Here is a 20148-nt window from a genome sequence, read left to right as displayed (position 1 = left end):
CGATTATCTTGTTAAGAAAGAGGACTTCTCCCCTCCTAAGAGGAGGCAGACTTAGTTGGCTTCCCTTCTCTTGAGTGCGAGGACCCTTGAAATTTTAACAGAGAATGTGGTTAACGAACAGATTAACTGGGTCTTGAGGCGACGAGATGCAGTCGTCTCAAGATTTCAGAAATAGGGGCCAAAGAGAGAGACAATGAAGCTGCGTAACGCCCCAATGGATGGATCCCCCCTGTTTAATTGGGGTAACATTGAGGGCGTAGCAGACCGGTGGAGAAGGGTTGTCTCCTCTCGCTCCTACCAGCCAGCACTTCTAATGCAAGATTATTCATTTCCATAAAAGAAAGCCTACCTGACACTAAGGAAAGGTGCACGGCAAACTACTGAGGTCTGCACAACTGCATATGCTCGCTTATAACCACTACTTGTATTACTACTACCACTACTATTAATGTATAGTCAAGCCTCATTATTCACGATAGGTTACAGACACAGTCGTGATAAGTGAATTTTCGCGAATAAATGCTACACTAGGGTGGGCTAACTCCTAACCTTAAAAGCCACTGCTCCTTGCCACAAGCGGGTGCCCGAGCTGATGATTAACACAGTAAATCCTTCTTAATATTGTTTTTATTTAGTTTATAATCATATGTACAGTACATGTACACACATGTAAAATTGACAACTCACCACACACGTAGGCTACAGGTATGTATGTAACATTTATAGTAATCAAAAAGCATAAACACATACTGTACAATACTTTAAGTAAGTTAATAAAAAACCATATATTTTTGTGTAGAAATACTATTTAGTATTTTAAAATTTAAGTTTACACTTATTTACTGTACAATAAATACAATAGTTGTTTAAGTGTAAGGTAAGTGTCAAGAGCACTAACCACAGTTACAAATTTCTTGATACTGTATACTGTACGGTAAGTCGTCGCTTGCACAGTACTGTTATTGTTGGTACCTCCGATGGGTTACTGTTGGTACATCTGGTGGCTGTACGTACACATCTGCGTATGTATTTGATGGTAATGTTCTGTAGTAAATCTGTGGAAAAAATAATGATTAGTTACAATACTGTACAGTCCTATACAGTACACAATACAGTAAAAAAGCTTTCCTACTCTGTATAAAAATGTTACACTTTGATAATTTATAAAACCATCTCAAAATAATATGAAATTAATTTCACAGTAGCAAAAGCTAAACACTCTCTCTCTCTCTCTCTCTCTCTCTCTCTCTCTCTCTCTCTCTCTCTCTCTCTCTCTCTCTCTCTCTCTCTCTCGTTAACTAATACAGGTAAGTTAAAATAATTGACTGAAGTGCATTACAATTTAAGATTATAATGCTAAATACTATATATATACTCTACAGAACAGTAAAAGTATTTTATAAACTCACCAAAGTTCTGCGCAGAAACATTGAAGCATGGTGCAACTCTATGCGTCATGTCTTGCCCAATTCTGATATTTTTCAGTACACTAACCTATGTTTACAGTATTTACATCTGTGGAAAAGTATAAACTAAATTACAACATATAAACTTGAAGTGAAATGTAAAAAAAAAACCTAACATAAAAAACTACATGAAAGTATACGGCACAGTAAATTTAATACAAAGACTACTGTACTGTAATGCATACTCTCACCATGTTTGTACGAAGTTCTGCGCAGGAATATCGAAACATGGCGCAACTCGCGTCGTCTAGTTGTAAACAGCGTACGTACAAGTATATACAGTATTTACATTACAGTATAGTACTTATAGTAGCTGTGGAAAAATAAATAGTAATCATCAGTAATTGGGTTACAGGAGGCTTTTTATTAAATGTACACCATCAAAAAATACAAAAGTACGTTACGGTATAGAGTTGTTCCATACTTCACCTACTGTACCGTACTTTTATAAAGAAATATGATTGCAGTATGTAAAGAGAAGTGCATGTATGTACAGTATCTATTACAGTAACTACGTACATTACTTTTAACAGTACAGTATTGTACAGTACCGAAAAATATTCAGCCAAAAAGCCACTGGGTGAGGTGGATTCAATATGCTGTGCCGTTAATGAATGATATGAACAATGAAGGGACTAACTGCACGGCATGACTCATCTATGTGGACGAGTCATCATTGCTGTAATGATAGATTATAAATTGATTAGTGTACAGTACACAGTAATAAAAAATAAAATTCAAATTCAATACCTTAATTTTAATTTCTAAGTTAATTAATACTTAAAGGAAATGTACTGTGCAGTACTTAAATGAAAATGTATCTTGTATGAAATTTACTGTAAATGAAAAAAATAAAATCTTATACAGTCCAGTATGGATGAAATGTTAATTGAAAAGTTTATTTGTAAAAAAAAATATCTTTCCATTCAAGGGGAGGAGGGTCGTCTACACCCTCATCATCAATTGTTGACTCTGGAGGAGGGATTGCCGGAGGTGGGGTTTCCAGAGGAGGGGTGTCAGGGGCAGTAGATTCCGTTGTTGGAGGTGGTGTTGATGGTTGACGTTCAGGATCGGGGTTTGGTGTAGACGGTTTTGGGTGACGAAGGAAAAAATATAGTGATGGGAAGATGCTTTGCCGACCTTTTCTTGTCGTCCAACATGCTCTTGTAGCCGGCAAAACCCTCATCCATCGCACGCATGAACTTCAAGAGAGCGCACCAATGAATGGTCCATATTGTACGCCCTCGGTTTAAAGTCCTGCAATATTCTTGACATCTCCGCCAACTTTTTGAGGGTGATGCCTTCTTACTCCTTATCTGCTTTACCGGGCCTCTCCTCCTCCACTTCCTTACTCGCTGACCGGACTAGGTCTGCAAGGTCCTCCTCAGACAACTCCTGGTTATGGCCTTCCAACAACCCCAAAATGTCATCTTCAGAAACTTCCTTGAAGTCTTCGTCAGGAGTGAACCCGCCGAAGTCCTTAATGCACCCTGGCCACAGACATTTCAAGGAGGCATTGACAGTCTCTGGTTTAACCTCCTGGAAGGACTCCTGGACAACAGACAGACAGTCTGCTATCGTGAACCTCTTCCAGTACTCCATCACGTTGAGGTCAGGGTCGTTGTCAGAGATATTTTGGAGTCGCGCCATAACACTCTAGCTGTAGTGGGCCTTGAAGTTCTTGATTACACCCTGGTCCTTAGGGAAGTGGTGTTTGGAGGAAAGAACACAGTTCCAACATTAGGCTACGTCTCACCAATGTTGGATGGATGTCCAGGAGCGTTGTCGAGGGTGAGGAGAACCTTGAACTCCAGGCCCTTCTTATCAAGGTAGTCCTTGACCTCTGGCAAGAAGCAGTATTGGAACCAGGTTCAGAAGAGTTCCAGGGTCGTTCAAGCCTTCTTATTGTGCATCTAATACACAGGCAGCAAAGTTAGGTGGAGACGTTAAAGTGCACAGGGCCTTGCTGACTTGTAAATGAAGTCAGGCTTGATAAGGTGGCCGGCGGCGTTACCGCACGACGACAATGTACACCTGGGGAAGACAGAAAGGGCCACATTAGAATTACAGTTCAATAAACTAAGTACAGTAACTTAAACTCATGAAGTACAAATACTTGTAAAAATTAATTTTTCACAACTCATTTAAATTTACGTCAAAAATTAATTTTTCACAACTCATTTAAATTTACGTATGCAAACACAGAATATAGGACAGTAGAAAATGAGAAAAATCAACACCATTTTTCTACCTGTCCTTTGCTGCCTTAAACCCGGGTGCACGGCGTTCCTCCTTAGCTTTGGACGTCCTTTGAAGCACCTTCTTCCAAAACAAGCCTGTGAAAAATAAAAATAAAAATATTTACATTAAAATACAGCACTGTATTAGTACTGCCTGTTATTCTACGTTAGGGAAATTATTTAAACAAGATTTGAACATGCATGCACACTAAAAATGCAAAATTTTTTATAATAAATCAAACAATGTACTGAAAGTTACCCAAAAATCATTCAAAATGGCAAAATTAGATAGAAGAGTAGTGTACATAAAAGTGTACAGTACTGAACGCATCTACAGTATGGTGGACACTTGTCTCTACGTTAGGGAAATTATTTAAACAAGATTTGAACATCCAAGCACACTCAAAATGTAAAGACTACTGTAATAATAAATCAAAGACTGTACTGTACAGTACTGTACTATACTGTACACAGTACTGTACTTTCAAAATGTGTAATTGTAAATAACACCGTACCGAACGCATCAATGGCAGCCACGGGTCTCTATATTAAGGTAATTAAACAAGATTTGAACATTCACACACTTAAAATGCAAAGATTTTAATAATAAATCAAACACTGTACCATTCAGTAACTGAAAGCACCATAAAAACATTCAAAATGGACTAATCAGATCGTACATTAAAGTGTACCGAACGAACCTACGGTAGACACGTGTCTCTATGTTACGGAAATTAAACAAGATTTCAACATTCAGGCACACTCAAAATGCAAAGATTTTAGTAATAAATCAAACACTTTACCATTAGTAACTGAAAGCCCCAAAATGACATTTAAAATTACAATATTATATCGTACGTAAAACCTTATTGAACGCACCTATGCCAGACACGCGTCTCTACGTTGAGGAAATTAAAAGAGATTTGGAAATTCATGCACACTCAAAATGCAAAGATTTTAATTATACACTATAAATCAAGCACTGTACTGTACAGTTCAGTAACTGAAAGCACCATAAAAACATTCAAAATGGACAAATTAGATCGTACGTAAGACCTTAATGAACGCACCAATACCAGACACACGTATGTACGTCAGGGAATTTAAACAAGATTTGAAAATTCATGCACACTCAAAAGCCAAAGATTTAATAATAAATTAAACTCTGTACAGTACTGTACCGTTCAGTAAGTGAAAGCACCAAAAAAAGAAAAACTTAAAAATGGCCAAATCAGATCGTACGTAAAACTACAAAAATGGCTAAATCAGATCGTACGTAAAACTGTACTAAATGCATCTATGGCAGTCACATGGGTAAATGGTCACGTGTCTACGTTAGGGGAAATTAAAACAAGATTTGAACAATCACACACTCAAAATACAGTTTTAAACATTAAACTTAACCGCTGGTTATATAACAATGGCATTAGTCCCTGACGTCCGTCAGAAATTCAAAAAACTCGCGACAATTGCAGATAGAGTTGCCAGGTGTACACTAGCGCCACCACGGGAGCTAGGCCGAACCATTCCATCCATCACCAGATTTTCTCCTGCCGCCATTTTGGCAACATCGTTGGGAATTCACTCGCTAACTACCTTGGATTTGACAGTGATCTTGGTGATGTACATTGTTTTTTGGTTATTGGCTTTCGCATTATTGGACTCGCTTTCGGATTCTCTTGAATACTTATTGGATTTGGATTATTTTTTACCCTTGCTTGGTTTTTATCTCTCTGTACAGCTTTTCAATATGCCCGACCCTTCTCCTTCACATAGGAAGTGTGTGAAAGGGTGTAAGACTCGGCTTCCAAAAGCCTCTGTTGATCCCCATTCAATTTGTTTTAAATGTAGAGGTAAAATTTGTGAATTTAGGGATCGATGTCAAGAATGTGTTTCATTGTCCGAGAGTGAGTGGCTAGCTTTTGAACGCTACTCTCGCAAATTAGAGAGAGATAAAGTTAGGCGTAGCTCTTCTCGATCTAGAGATTTATCTACTTCTAATAGCATTGAACCTAATCCTTCCCCTGTAGTGGCCGGCGTCAATGACCTTAGATGTCAGGATGCCTGAAAACTTTAAATCAATCAATCAATCCCCTGTAGTGGTAGATCCAGACCCTAATACTGTTTCATCTGAACCTGCGCTGAAAGATATGTTGAGAGCGATTCAAGCTCTTGGCGTAAGGGTAGAATCGCTCGCGGCGGACAGAAACCAACTCATGTCCGACGTTAACCAACTTAAAAGTGTTAGTGTTAAAAGTGCTATTAATGTGTTCAGTGATGTGGAGGGTGCGTCTGCGCGAACCTGTCGTTCACCTAGGCTTAGACCTCTTTCAAGCTCCCGAACCCATGGGAGAAGTAATGTCGATCGGCGAAAGGGAACGAGAGGCGTCATCACTCGCGCAGACGTCCCCTTGAGCGTACCTGTTGTCGCATCGCAGGTCGCTCACCCTCACCATGGGAAAGGTGAGGTTAGTTTTTATCTTCATCTTCGTATGACGCTACGCATGGCAAGGTCTGGCGTCATGCCTCCAGACCTCTTAAGAGGAAAGCGGATATGGTGGCTCAGCGGCGTGATTCGTCACCGCAAGCACCTGGCTGTAGCCATTGGGATTCTCCAGAGCGTTTTTATTCGTCTGTTGAAGGATCTCCTTCGAAACATCCTGACAGGATGTCAGAGGTTGACAAGGGTTTACTTCAGACTGATTCGGAGCTTGTTCCTGAGTCTGGTGTTACGGTACATGCACCGCCGCTTCCGCCAGACTAAGTTCCGTCTCCTGATAATGTGGAGCGTTATGTAAGTGATGAGGAAGGCGAGTTCGCGATAGAAGTTTCTACACCTGTGTCACCTAATGTTGATCCTAATTGGACTATGCTGCTAGACATGAAGCAGCAGCTCTCATCTTTTATGCAGTCTTATCAGCCTGCTGTTAGCAAAGCGGTGGTTCGTCATGATTCCGATCATGATGCGCTGTCGCACAGGCGGCCTACCAGCATACGCATTGTTGAACAGCGTGATAAGGCTTCTATTTCTCACAGAGTTTCTGCTTCTCTTGATAAGAAACGTCAAGCGGCCAAGCGTGACGTCGAGCGTCATCCTTCCAGGCACGGCGACAATCGCCAGGCAGGTAGGCGTGACATCGCGCGCCAAGCTAAACGTGACGTCGAGCAACAAGCTCGTGACGTCGAACGTCAAACATACCGTGACGCCCAACGTCAGTCAGATACGGTTCGACATGCAGTCGGACGTGACGTCGAGCGCAAGATTAGCGATCGTCAGGTGGACAAACATACCGAATGACTTGATCGCACGCACCGCCAGGCTGACGCTTATGTTCGCGAGCGACACCTTTCTGAACAAGACGCTGTTACTGCGGCTGGAATTCTTACAGAAGAAGAACCGGATGATCATTCTTCTCCGGATGAGCCTTTGGATGTTGTCTCGGAGGAAGAAGAGAATAAGACACCTCAACACTCTGTAGACCTCCAAAAGATTATGTTGGTTTTTACAGAATTATTTCCTGATCACTTTGCTCCTGTAGCTCCACGTTCACCTCCTTCGGAGTTTACCTTGGGAATAACAGCAAGAGCATCGATTTTTACTAAGAGGGTTCTCTTTCGTTCTTCAAAGAGAGCATTAAGGTTAATGGGTGTTTGGATGCAATCTAAAAGAGTCCTAGGCAAAACAGGCTTCGCTTTTCCCCCGGCCAGATTAGCTTCCAAGTCTAGCATATGGTACGAGACAGGAGAGGTCCTCGGCTTGGGAGTTCCTGCCTCTGCCCAAGGCGACTTCTCGAGTTTAGTGGACTCTTCTCGTCGTTTGGCTATGAGAAGGACAAAAATCTTATGGTCTATGTCTGAGTTTGATCATCTCCTCAAAGGCATCTACAGAGCATTCGAAGTGTTCAACTTCTTTGATTGGTCTCTGGGAGCCTTGGGGAAGAAAGTTTCTGCAATGAAGGATTGTGAAACTGGTAACTTTATACATGTGATGTCATGCATGGATAAAGCAGTTAGAGATGGCTCGAATGAGTTAGCAGCCCTTGTCACAGCCGGGGTCGTTAAGAAGAGGGCAACTATGTGCTCTTTTCTCTCCATGGGAGTCACTCCTTTCCAGAGGTCAGAATTGCTCTATGCACCTCTTTCTCCTTCTCTATTCCCTCAGGAGCTAGTAAAGGAGGTTGCAGCTGCCCTAACCCAAAAAGCTACTCACGTCTTAGTCTCCAAGACAGCAAGGAAGGTTCTTCCAACTGCCTTCTCCGCCCGTAGACCGAAGGAGGATTCTTCTTTTCCTCAAGCATCACAGCTTTTTCGTCGAAGGTCTATCGGTAGGGGTAGCTTCAGACCCGATGGGAGAATGGCTAGAAGGAGAGGCCAAAGCAGAGTCTGACTGCATTTGCCTTCAGACAGCAGTGGAGGCCAGGCTAAACAACTTCTGGCAAGCCTGGGAGAGAAGGGGAGCGGACCCTTGGTCCGTTCTTGTTTTAAGGGAGGGTTACAAGATCCCGTTTATCTCGAAACCTCCGTTAGTTATAGACCCTGTGGATCTCTCTCCCAAATACAAGGAGGAATCGAAGAAGCAGGCCATGCAGCTTCAAATGTCTCTTGCTAGAGAAGGAGGCAATAGAGAGGGTGCGGGACTTAAAATCGCCAGGTTTTTACAACAGCTTATTCCTGGTTCCCAAGAACTCGGGAGAATGGAGACCAGTCCTGGACGTAAGTACTGTACCCTCAACAGCTATGTCCAGAAGACAAAGTTCTCTATGGAATCTCAGAGGACTGTGCTTGCAGCAGTAAGGAAAGGCGGCTGGATGGTCTCATTAGACCTGTAGGACGCTTATTTTCATGTCCCGATCCATCCAAGTTGCAAACGTTACCAGAGGTTCGTGTACAGGAAGGAGATCTTCCAGTTTTGGGCCTTGTGTTTCGGCCTCAGCACCGCCCCTCTAGTCTTCACAAAAATCATGTTGAATGTGGCAAGTATGCTCCATTCAAGAGGCATCACAGCCTCCTTGTACTTGGACGATTGACTACTAAGAGCTCCCTCCCTCAATCGCTGTCGGTAGGATCTGCATCTGACAATGAGTCTGTCAGAAGAACTAGGACTTCTGGTGAATTCAGAGAAGTCCCAATTGATTCCATCCCAGAAGATTCTATATTTAGGGATGGAGATTCAGAGTCTGGCTTTTCAGGCTTTTCTGTCACCTGCAAGGATACAGCTAGCTCTCCTAAAACTTTGTGCTTTTCTAAAGATGGAGTTTTGTTCAGTAAGAGAGTGGATGAGCTTCCTGGGAACCCTCTCTTCACTGGAGCAGTTTGTATCTCTGGGGAGACTAAACCTACGACCCTTTCAGTTCCATCTCGGTTACCATTGGAACAAAGAGGACAGCCTCGATCAGGAAAGCATTCCCCTTACGGAACCAATAAAAAAGTGCCTTCGGTGGTGGAACAACATAAACAGACTTCAGGAAGGTCTCTCGTTGGAGCAAAAGAACCCAGACCTTGTGTTGTTTTCCGACGCCTCGGACTCGGGGTGGGGAGCAACACTGGGAAAGTCAAGATATCTCAGGTCTGTGGACAAGGGAACAAGGAAGCCTCCACATCAATCAAAAGGAGCTGTTGGCAATCCTGTTGGCTCTCAAAGGTTTCGAGAAGTTAGTATTAAACAAAGTGGTACAAGTCAATGCCGACAACACCACAGCATTGGCATAAATAGCAAAACAAGGCGGGACGCACTCGAGGCCACTTTACGAAATGGCAAGAACTCTTCTCGTATGGGCACAATAAAGGACGATATCCCTGTTGACAAGATTCATACAGGGAGAGAAGAACATGATGGCAGACGGCCTCAGCAGGAGGAATCAAGTTCTTCCCACGGAGTCGACATTGCATCTGGATGTATGCAAGAACCTTTGGCGGATCTGGGGTCGCCCACTCATAGATCTATTCGCGACCTCAAAAACGAAAAGGCTGGAGACTTATTGCTCTCCAGTTCTGCACCTCGAAGCGACACACACAGACGCATTCCTGGTGGATTGGTCACGCCTGGATGTGTACGCGTTCCCTCTATTCAAAGTGCTGTACAAGGTATTACAAAAGTTCATGTCTCACGAGGGAACCAGGTTGACTCTAGTAGCTCCCTTCTGGCCGTCAAGAGGTTGGTTCACAGAGGTACTGGAATGGATGGTGGACGTTCCAAGAAGCCTGCCATTGAGAATAGATCTTCTGAAACAACCTCACTTGGCAAGAAACCATCTAAACCTCCAAACTCTACGTCTAACTGCCTTCAGACTATCGAAAAACTCGCAAGATCTAGAGGATTTTCGAAGGAGGCAGCCAAGGCTATTGCTAGAGCAAGGAGGACTTCTACCATCAAGGTTTTATCAGTCCAAGTGGGAGGTTTTTAGAGAATGGTGTAGAGCTAACTCAGTTTCTTCATCCAGTACCTCTGTAACTCAAATTGCCGATTTCTTTTTAGAGCTTAGAAGAAAGCACAATTTTTCCTCCTCAACCATCAAGGGGTACAAGAGTATGCTGGCAGCTGTTTTCAGGCACAGGAATTTAGATCTCTCTAATAACAAGGACCTTCAGGATCTTCTCAGATCTTTTGAAACCTCTAAGAAGCGTCAACAGGAATCACCAGCCTGGAATTTAGATGTGGTTTTAAAATTCCTCATGAGTGACAGATTCAAACCTTTGCACTCGGCTTCATTTAAAGATCTGACTTTAAAGACTCTTTTCTTAGTAAGTCTAGCAACAGCTAAGAGAGTCGGTGAAGTTCACGCTTTTAGCAAGAACATTGGCTTCAGAAACGGGAAAGCCATATGCTCCTTGCAACTTGAATTTCTGGCCAAAAACGAACGTCCTTCTGACCCATGGCCTAAATCTTTCGAGATTGCTAATCTCTCTGATATGGTATGTGAAGAGTTGGAGAAGGTTCTGTGTCCTGTTAGAGCACTGAAGTTCTGTCTGGACAGAACTAAAGATTTAAGAGGCAATTCAGAAGCTCTTTGGTGCGCAGCCAAGAAGCCTGCATTACCTATGTCTAAAAATGCCTTATATTTTATAAGACTTTTAATTAGAGAAGCTCACACACACTGTGGTGAGGCAGACCTTAAGCTGCTAAAAGTTAAGACTCATGAAGTTAGAGCTGTTGCAACTTTTGTTGCTTTTAAACAAAATCGTTCTCTGCAAAGCATCATGAATCCTTTTGGAGGAGTAAATCTTTATTCGCATCACATTACTTGAAACGTGTCCAGACTCTTTATGAGGACTGCTTCACTTTGGGACTATTCGTAGCAGCGAATGCAGTAGTAGGTGAAGGATCTACCACTACACTCCCCTAATCCCTAGTACCCTTTTTCTCCTCTTGGAACTTGTATATAATTTTATGGTTGTATGTGGAGATTGGTCGACAGTCTTCTGCAATCTTTGATTTAGTCAGGTGGTCATTTTGTTCCTTGAGAGCGCCCGGAACAAGGGTATTAGTTGAGGTCCTGTCAGCATAGAGGTTTGACAGCTCCTAGAGATCTTCAGCCCCCTGGGTGGACCGCTGAATCTCAATAGGATAGCAGACATAATGAGGCAGAGAATCATTGAAGTCAGCTTCCTTAACAGGTACGAACCCTTAAGCTTGTTTTATTTAACTCTTAAGTAATATTCCAACAATGTTGCTGTCTCTGACCCTCCACCAAGGGTGTCAATCAGCCATTGTTATATAACCAGCAGGTAAGTTTAATGTTTAAAAATATTTTCATATTAAGATAAATTTTTGAACATACTTACCCGCTGGTTATATAACTTATAATCCCACCCTCCTCCCCTCTAGAGACCTATGGGCATGGAAAATCTGGTGATGGATGGAATGGTTTGGCTTAGCTCCCGTGGTGGCGCTAATGTACACCTGGCAACTCTATCTGCAATTGCCGCGAGTTTTTTTAATTTCTGCCGGACGTCAGGGACTAAAGCCATTGTTATATAACCAGAGGGTAAGTATGATCAAAAATTTATTTTATGAAAATATATTCAAATAATAAGCTAAATGCTGTACAGTACAGTTTTGTACAGTAACTGAAGGTTACCGAAAAATAAATCAAACTTAGCAAAAATATCGTAAATTACACCAACTGCAAACACTTCGTCAACGCTAAGGCACTTTATATGAAATGAGATTTTAACAAATTTAATACGTAAAGTTGATTTTAAATATAAAATGTCCATAAACTTATCGTTTTCATCCATGTTCCAGACCTGCTCTGGAACGTACCCCTTATCCTCGATGAGCTTCTTAAGTTCACCCGGGAAACTTTCCGCTGCCACAGGGTCCACAGAGGCTAACTCCCCAGTCATTTGCACATTTTTCAGACCAAATACCTTTTGAACTTCTCAAAACCCAGCCCCTGCTGGCTTGGAAAGGAGTCTGTGGGGTTGTGGCATCCTGGCTGGTCGATGGTTGGGGGTCACCCTCCGGATAGCGAGCAATTCGATGTCTACTCCCTTACGGTGTTGATCTTGGATCCATATGAAAAATATGAAAAGAGCATTTTCCATTTTTAGCAGGCCCTTTTCCCTCACCCTTGAGGCAGTCTAAGTACTGCGAGGAGCACTAGAAGCTACTGCAGCTCGTATATTGGCTTTGTTCTTCTGTATGTACCTCACGGTACACTTGTTAACACCAAAGAGTCTCCCAACGGCAGTGTACTTTATCCCCTCCTTAATCTTGTCAAGCATATTCACCTTTTCTTCAAGAGCCATCACCTTCCTCTGCCATTTGGCAGACTTCTCACCTGAAGTAGCGGGAGCATGCTTAGGGGCCATGATCTCAAAGCAAAGGCTTAGTGAAAGCAGGGTAAAGTTGGGTAAAATACAATGTGGGTTAGGAGGCGGCTTCAACGAGACATGGTACATGCGACGTGGCTGAAAGAAGAGTGAGGCTGAGTAAGACGTGTGAGCTCCGTTGTGCTGGGCAGAGAAAACAGAGTAGCGCGAAACATCCCCAGTGTAAAGGAGTGAGAGTTATTTGAAATCACCACGAAGTGTGAAATTTATCGCGAATAAAAGAAACATTTTTGATAGGTATTGCATTGTTCTTATGCGCAAAAATCCGAAACCGCGAACCAGGGAACCACAATGACCGAGGTCTGACTGTAGTACCATATCATGGACGTTGGAGATTAATCGCCTCTTCTTCTCCCTGTCTCTAACCATTTAGGTCACTTGATTTTGTATAGTTACCCCACAAGTTGACACCATAATAAATGGTAGATGGATGTCATGAGCTACATTGGTTGCTCATGTGCACTCGCCCATACGCCACCAGTCTTCACCAGGAGAGTAGAAACCTAAAATTGTACAATGAGTGTTGTTAGACGGGACCCTCACGTGTTATTGCCGCAATTTAGGATGGCTGCTGACCACTTAGGGCAGCCGCATCCCACCATTATGCCCCCAGGGCACTTCTTTTTCCTTACGAGTTAGAGAGCTCCTCAGTATATGATCTCTGCCTCGCCCCATCAGGCAGTCAAGTCACCATGGTCTTGTGAGAAATAACCCTTCGAGGTCATTCTTTTATTTGCTTACAGGAAGGTTTATTCCACTCTCAAGGCAGCTAGACAAACACCTATTATCAACAAGGCCTGATAGCTTTGCTAGCTACATATACTTTTTGAGGGCGAACGAACATGTTAACAGTGCTACAACTAGTCGACTGTCTTTTCCTTTGGGCAATAATATTGTTCTTCGTTGCACACATTATTCCCGCAAGCGACTCAACGATCTCTGTGAGGGTGTTCATACATGGAAATATGTTCACATTCCTCAAGCTCGGTTTAGAGCTCATACTACCTGTAGGCAGAGAAGTAATGATTGCAAATAACTGCATGTGGGCAAGCAAAATATTGCTGCCAACAATGCAGTTTGATAATCGATTTGCCAGTTGTATGCGTTACTCTCACGACGATCGGGTACAAGTACTATGTACCATCATACAATTGGAACTTTGTTCTAATGAATCATTAGATCTCTTCATAATTCGATGGTTGTATTCCTTCAGGAGAGTCAGGTTATTTATAACCATCCTACTTCCATAACCATCAGAGGTAGTTGCTCTCAATCAAACTCCTTCTCCATTCCAGGCAGATCCTCCCCAACATTTCCGAACCTTTCGTCTAATTATTGAAAGCACTTAGACACCGAAAGTTTCCATAAGCGAATCCCTTTCGGTACTGGAGAAATATAAAACATTCGCCATTTCTTAGGACATCCATTCGTCCTTTATCTTCTTTCGTTATGCATTTTAACTGACTTTTCTTCCGAGTTTTGCCTTTCCTCTTCTCCCGAGATGTCTCTTTCTTGCTTCTCATGTGTCATTCTTTTTCCTTATTTCATCATCGTTCACGTTTCAAATCAATTTTCGGTAGCTGTGGCCCTTGGTCTTTTGCTCATTATTACACTTATTTTTAATCTGAAAGGCCACCAATTTGTCACTACATGTGGGGCAATTAAATAATAAATAATGAGAGGCGGTGAATTAGACAACTTTTACATTGTAAGAGGATTTATTGTTGAAGTTAATTTTCACGGAAACATGAGCAGAAATCTTCTTCAATAGAACTCTGATTTTTTTTTATTAAATACCTAAGGTAATATAGGTCTCTCTCTAACTTTTAAATTACTGGAACAGTTTATCATAATGGTAGTTAACAATCAATCACTTGTAAATTACAGACACACTCGGGGAGAACAGACTTTGAAGGGAAACGGCTAAATGAATAAGATTGTTACAATGCAAAAGGACAGTTATTGGACGTCTTGTGGCGTATCAACGCCAGCCATGGCTAAGATAAGCCTTCCATGGCTGGTGGGCTTATTGAAGTTTGCTCACTCACGACTTGAGTTTTACCTGCACTTGACTTGGACTTATGCTCACTTCACACATTCCCGATTATGGCTCCTGATGCTGATTTGTTGCTCCCGATGCTGATTTTTTGTTCCATCGTAAAAAAAAATTGCCGATTTTCCACAATTATGTGCGATTGGAGGGCCCAGATCGAAGTTACAGGCCGAAAATCTGGAATCATCGGGACCACGCTATGACTGTATTACGACTGTTGAATTAGTATTACGATTATGTTTCGATGATTGTAAAGGTTTACAATGATCGGTTGTGTGCTAGGGAAATTAGGCCATGCCCCCTTTAACGATGTTCAGGAAGTTGCACGATCGTCGTAAGAAGCAATTCGATTTTTGGTAGCCGTTCAACAATCATCGGAAGGCTGCAACCGATGTTATTTTTTTTCACCGAAGTTCGTGCACACATTTTGATCATCGTATTCTAGATTATGATGATCTAAACGCTCTTTGATGATTGAAGACACGTTTGGATGATCGAAGACACGTTACGATGATCAGAAAATGCATGCCGAAGTTCGTTAAAAATTTTGACAAATGGTAGTTGCCCCGACCATTTAGTGCAGGGCTAAATGGTCGGCCCGGTTCAGGCCACGTGGCCCCGCGCCACGAAGCTCGCCCTGCGCCACGAAGCTCGCCCTGCTTCCCGACATTCATACCAACCTCGCCGACGTGACAAAAAAAACTCTTCGATATTAGGCCATTACACCTTCGATAATCGTTATAGGTTGCCAACTACCAATTTTCCTGTCTTTGGGAGCAATCAGGAGCAAAATTGTGAATGTGTGAACCCAGCATTAGACTTAACTGCTTTGCACATTGCCCAAGGATCGTGGGGATGAGGTTAGAGGTCTGCAACCGCCGCCCTACTTCCTGCGCATTTACCTAACAGTTAATATTTTTATTGTAATAATTTTATATGGGACAATGTCATTCAATTTGAAAAATGGCTGTCATTTTGAATTTTTATGTTCGTAATGGGTTTTTATTAAAAGAGCAATTCTCAAGGAGTGTGTGTGCTAAATTTTATGCTTGTTTATGGTAATGAAATATTCTCCTGAAAATTTGCTGTTATCTGCTTCCCTATTGCAAGATTCTGAAACTACTTATTCGTATAGACAGGTCCCTTGTTATTATCACTACTACACAAACTACAATCCTAGCTGGAAAAGCGTAATGATATAAGCCTAATGGCTCCAACAAGGAAAGCAGCCCGGTGTAAAAAGGAAATAGAAATTTAACAAATAAACTACCGCGTATATATTAGAAATAATGAAAGAAGAAATAATAAAAGAATATATAAATTATATTAAGGACATTTGCAACAAATTTGAACTTCTGAATCTTCCCCGATTCAACCAGCTGATTAGGAATGTTCTGCATGTTGGTCATAACTTTATGAAAACTTCTATAATACTGTGTGTTACTGAGACTATGATAGAGAGTACAGGATGGTACAGAATAGGAAGATCCAGAAATTAAGATCAAGATCAAGGGTAAGGATTTTGATAGCCTGGAAATTTTAGTCCAATGAATTAAGATGAATATCAGCAGCTGAAGACCAAACACGAGAACAGTTCTCTGTAGATGATTACCTTCAGTGAACCTATCTATGTTTTGGCAAACGATGTAATAAATCTTATGTAATATGGGAGTCCTATATCTTTCATAAGTGTTGAAACAAAATTGTTGATAAGCATTCTAATTGAATTTTTGTCATCATATCATTTAGTACAATATAATAACCTTTAAAATCAATATTTAGTTGATATTCTGTTAATATTTAAAGTTGATTTTCGTTGTATTTTTTTTTTTTTTTTTTTTTTTTTAGAACTTGAGAAATCTTAGATCATACTATATAATTGTTGTAGGTGTGATCCAGTATAAGGAGTGATGCGAGTTTCAGGTTATTTTTATTGCTGTTTGGGATCAGTCAACATAAAGTTTGAAGTTTAGCCGTTTGAAATCTAGTCAGCACTATATCTCTAATGAGTGTTGTACAGATATTGTGTACCAACATTTTAGTCATTTTTTAATATTGTCCTCTTTATATTGAAGAGTTTGTCTCAAATGTATTAGAATTTAGGATCATAAATAAAATACTTCACTTAGTGTAGGCTGTAAGGTAAGGGCAATATTTTCTGATTATTGTTTTTTTTTTTTTCAGATTTGATCAGATTCCAGCCTGTGTATATGAAATGAAACAGCTTGAAATATTAATGGCATCAGATAACAAAATTACTTCTCTGTATGTTGATGGCCTTTCTAAATTGGAACGAATTGCTGTTCTAGATCTGCACAATAATAGCATTGATTTTATTCCTCCTCTACTTGGAAACATGACTCAGCTTAAGTAAGTAGTAATCCAATTCAACTATCTAAATTTTTATAAGCCTAAAGGAAATGGTGAGTCACGTTTATAATTAAGAATGCTAGAAAAAGAAAAGTATTCAACCAACATTGTTATTTCCTTTTAAATTTTGGGACTTTTGATGTAGAGGTGTATTGTGTAAGGAAGATTTTTCAGGATGGCTTACTTGAAATATATGCATATATATATATATATATATATATATATATATATATATATATATATATATATATATATATATATATATATATATATATATATATGTATATGTGTGTATGTATGCATGTATGTATGTGTGTTTAGTACAGTAGATACAAATATACTATATATATATATATATATATATATATATATATATATATATATATATATATATATACATACATACACACACACATTCAAACCCCTTTATCCCCTGCCATTATGTTCCAAGAACTCCTGTGATTGTGAAATTCCACAGATATTAGACAATATAAACTAAGAATGTTTCTTATTTCATTTGTAAATAATCCCTTAATAAATGTAATTGTACTTTAAATGTAAATTACATGACAACACTAAAGGATCTATACTGTAATAATAATGTAGTACAGTACATTGAAATCTTATATATGTAATATGAAAATTCTCTCTCTCTCTCTCTCTCTCTCTCTCTCTCTCTCTCTCTCTCTCTCTCTCTCTCTCTCTCTCTCTCTCTCTCTCTCTCTCTCTCTCTCTCTCTCTCTCTCTTAGCATTATAAAGGGATTTTGACAAAGGAAAAATCTATTTCTGGGGAGAGACCTGTGACGGCCGGTGAAAAAGTCCTTTACACTTTTTCTGATATAAATCTTCCAAATATACCAGAGAAAGATAAAAGCATGGAATGCAGAGGTTACTACCCTCGCGCGAGCACCTCGTGAGTGTCGTGTATACCCCTATTCACAGGCTGTCTTCCAATTAGATAACTCCTTCATCAAAGGGAAGGGCCGTAACAAAGACCCCCAGAAACCACACTTGGACCACGCCACCGTCACCCACACGAGCGCCCTCTAGGTCATCCTTCTGCAAGAACATATGGCTTGGCAAGGAAAGGGTGGGTCCGTAAAAAAATAACCGGGAAGGTTTTCACCGGGCGTCACAGGTCTCTCCCCAGAAATAGATTTTTCCTTCGTCAAAATCCCTTTTCTGGGTCGACCTGTGACGGCCGGTGAAAATGTACCAGAGAATGCCTTCCAAGCCCAATAAAGTAATAACATAATGAGGAGAATACAATCACCATGTACGACAATAATATAATATAATAATGTAAGTAAACGTCCAATTACCAACTAGCCAAATGACATAGGGAACGTAAGGCTAAATAACTATGACGACAAGGAATCAACTGAGTGTCGAAACGCAAAAGGCATCAAACCTTACATGTCTAAGCATATCTAAACATTAAAGGAACGGTAACTACAATAACAGTTAAACCATAGGAATTAAACATGGCAAATATCATAGGGCTAACAAACTACCCAGGAAAGTGGCGACGTGGTGTGAGTGGCGGGTAGGAGGGAGAAGAGAAGAGATGGAAGAAAGGAAGAAGAAGAGATTAATGGGGAGAGATAAGGCTCCCTGCTGCCATCGTCAGGTATTTAAGGGCCTGTAAGATCTTTAGATAGTGGCGTTTGACAACCTTAGGGGATTTCCAACCCGTATATTTTTTAAAATCATCAAAGTCCGTGTTCTGGAAGTAATTGATGGAGGTATCTACTGTCCGTATATCATGAGCCTGAGGAAATGATTCTGGATTAGTATGTTTAATGAAGTAGAGGATTTGTTGCCTGATACCGTGAATAGAAATAGTACCTCCTTGTTCCCTGATAACCAAGGGGCCAGACGAGCGGGTGGCAGTTCTAGCTAAAAAGGCCTTGAGAGTAGTGACTGGACACAGAGAAAGGATCCTGGAGAAGAAGAATAACCTTCCGAGGGGAGCACCTATTTTGCGGATCCTCATTTTTAGTTAGGAAAGCTTTGTCTGGAGAAAGGAGTACTTCGGCTGAAGGAAGGAAATCTATGTTTTCCGGGTTTCGTGAGAGAGCTGCTAGTTCTGATATTCCATCACCTGAGGCCAAAGCCGTTAGAAATAAAGTCTTCCTAAGAAGAGTGATATAAGAGCAGGATTCATTGTCCGTGTCCGTCGCAAGTTTGAGGACACCGTTCAGAGACCAAGAGTCCTTTTGTGGCCGAACGGAAGGTCGAAGCCTAGCACATGTTTTTGGAATAGATGAGAAATAGGAATCAGCTAGGTTAATGTTAAACCCAGCAAGGAAGATCTTCTTCAAAGCTCACTTGATGGTGGTTAAAGTGCTATCTGTTAGGCCTTTGTCAAATAGGAACCTCAAGAAAGAGATGGCTAAATTCAGAGACATAAGAGTATGGTCTGAACTCTTAGGAAATCTGCTTGTTGTTAACGGCCGAATCATATTGGCGAATTGTCGAGTCCCTTTTGTCTGATTCGATGAAGAGAACGTTTTCCGGGTCAGTGTTCGCGTCTCTACGAGCTGCAAACTTCCTGTAGTCCACAAAGTTAGAGTTTTGGCTATCCTTGAGTAATCTGACACAGTGAGTTTGGATTACTTGGGTCAGTTTGGGGAACGGGATCCGGAAGAGACGGAGTTTCAACTCGAGGAGGAGAGGAAACCAACTGTTGTTGGCCAGTGAGGTGGTACTAAAGCCACTGCCCCCCGGAAGGAGCGTAGTTTGTGTAAAAGTTTCATTAGAAGATTCATTGGGGGAAATAGGTAAATCTTCTTATAATGGTTCCAATCCCGGGTTAATGCGTCCATGGCATAAGCCTGAGGGTCCAGGGTTGGGGTCACATAACAAGGAAGTTTGTGATTCATCTGAGTTGCGAATAGATCTACCTGGAGGCCCGGAACCAGCCTGAGTATCCACCGGAATGAAATTATGTCTAGAGACCATTCTGACTCCAGTGGTTTCGTCCTGGATAGTGAGTCCGCTCTCACATTCTGGACTCCCGCTAGGTGAGTTGCTGACAGGAACCAGTTCTTTTCTGTTGCCCAGGCGAAGATAGTGACCAGGATCTGATTCAGGTTGGGTGACTTGGATCCTCCTCTGTTGACGCAGTGTATTACGTCTGTGCTGTCTGACACTACTCTGAAGTGGGTCGACCTCGGAGGA

At 41.2% G+C, this 20148-nt stretch overlaps 1 protein-coding gene across 5 annotated transcripts in view; it reads left to right on the top strand.

The window, feature by feature from the left end:
- Window positions 1-20148, top strand: part of LOC137651648 (leucine-rich repeat-containing protein 40-like) — a 475618-nt gene that overhangs the window by 414801 nt on the left and 40669 nt on the right. For all 5 annotated transcript variants that reach the window (XM_068384869.1, XM_068384890.1, XM_068384879.1 and 2 more), the window contains one exon: window positions 16779-16964. In XM_068384869.1, coding sequence (XP_068240970.1) covers window positions 16779-16964 — 186 coding nt within the window. The remainder of the gene's footprint in view (window positions 1-16778; window positions 16965-20148) is intronic.

This window comes from Palaemon carinicauda, chromosome 1 (assembly GCF_036898095.1).
Source record: "Palaemon carinicauda isolate YSFRI2023 chromosome 1, ASM3689809v2, whole genome shotgun sequence".
Classification (NCBI taxonomy): domain Eukaryota; kingdom Metazoa; phylum Arthropoda; class Malacostraca; order Decapoda; family Palaemonidae; genus Palaemon; species Palaemon carinicauda.
This window is presented reverse-complemented; position numbering and strand designations above follow the sequence as displayed.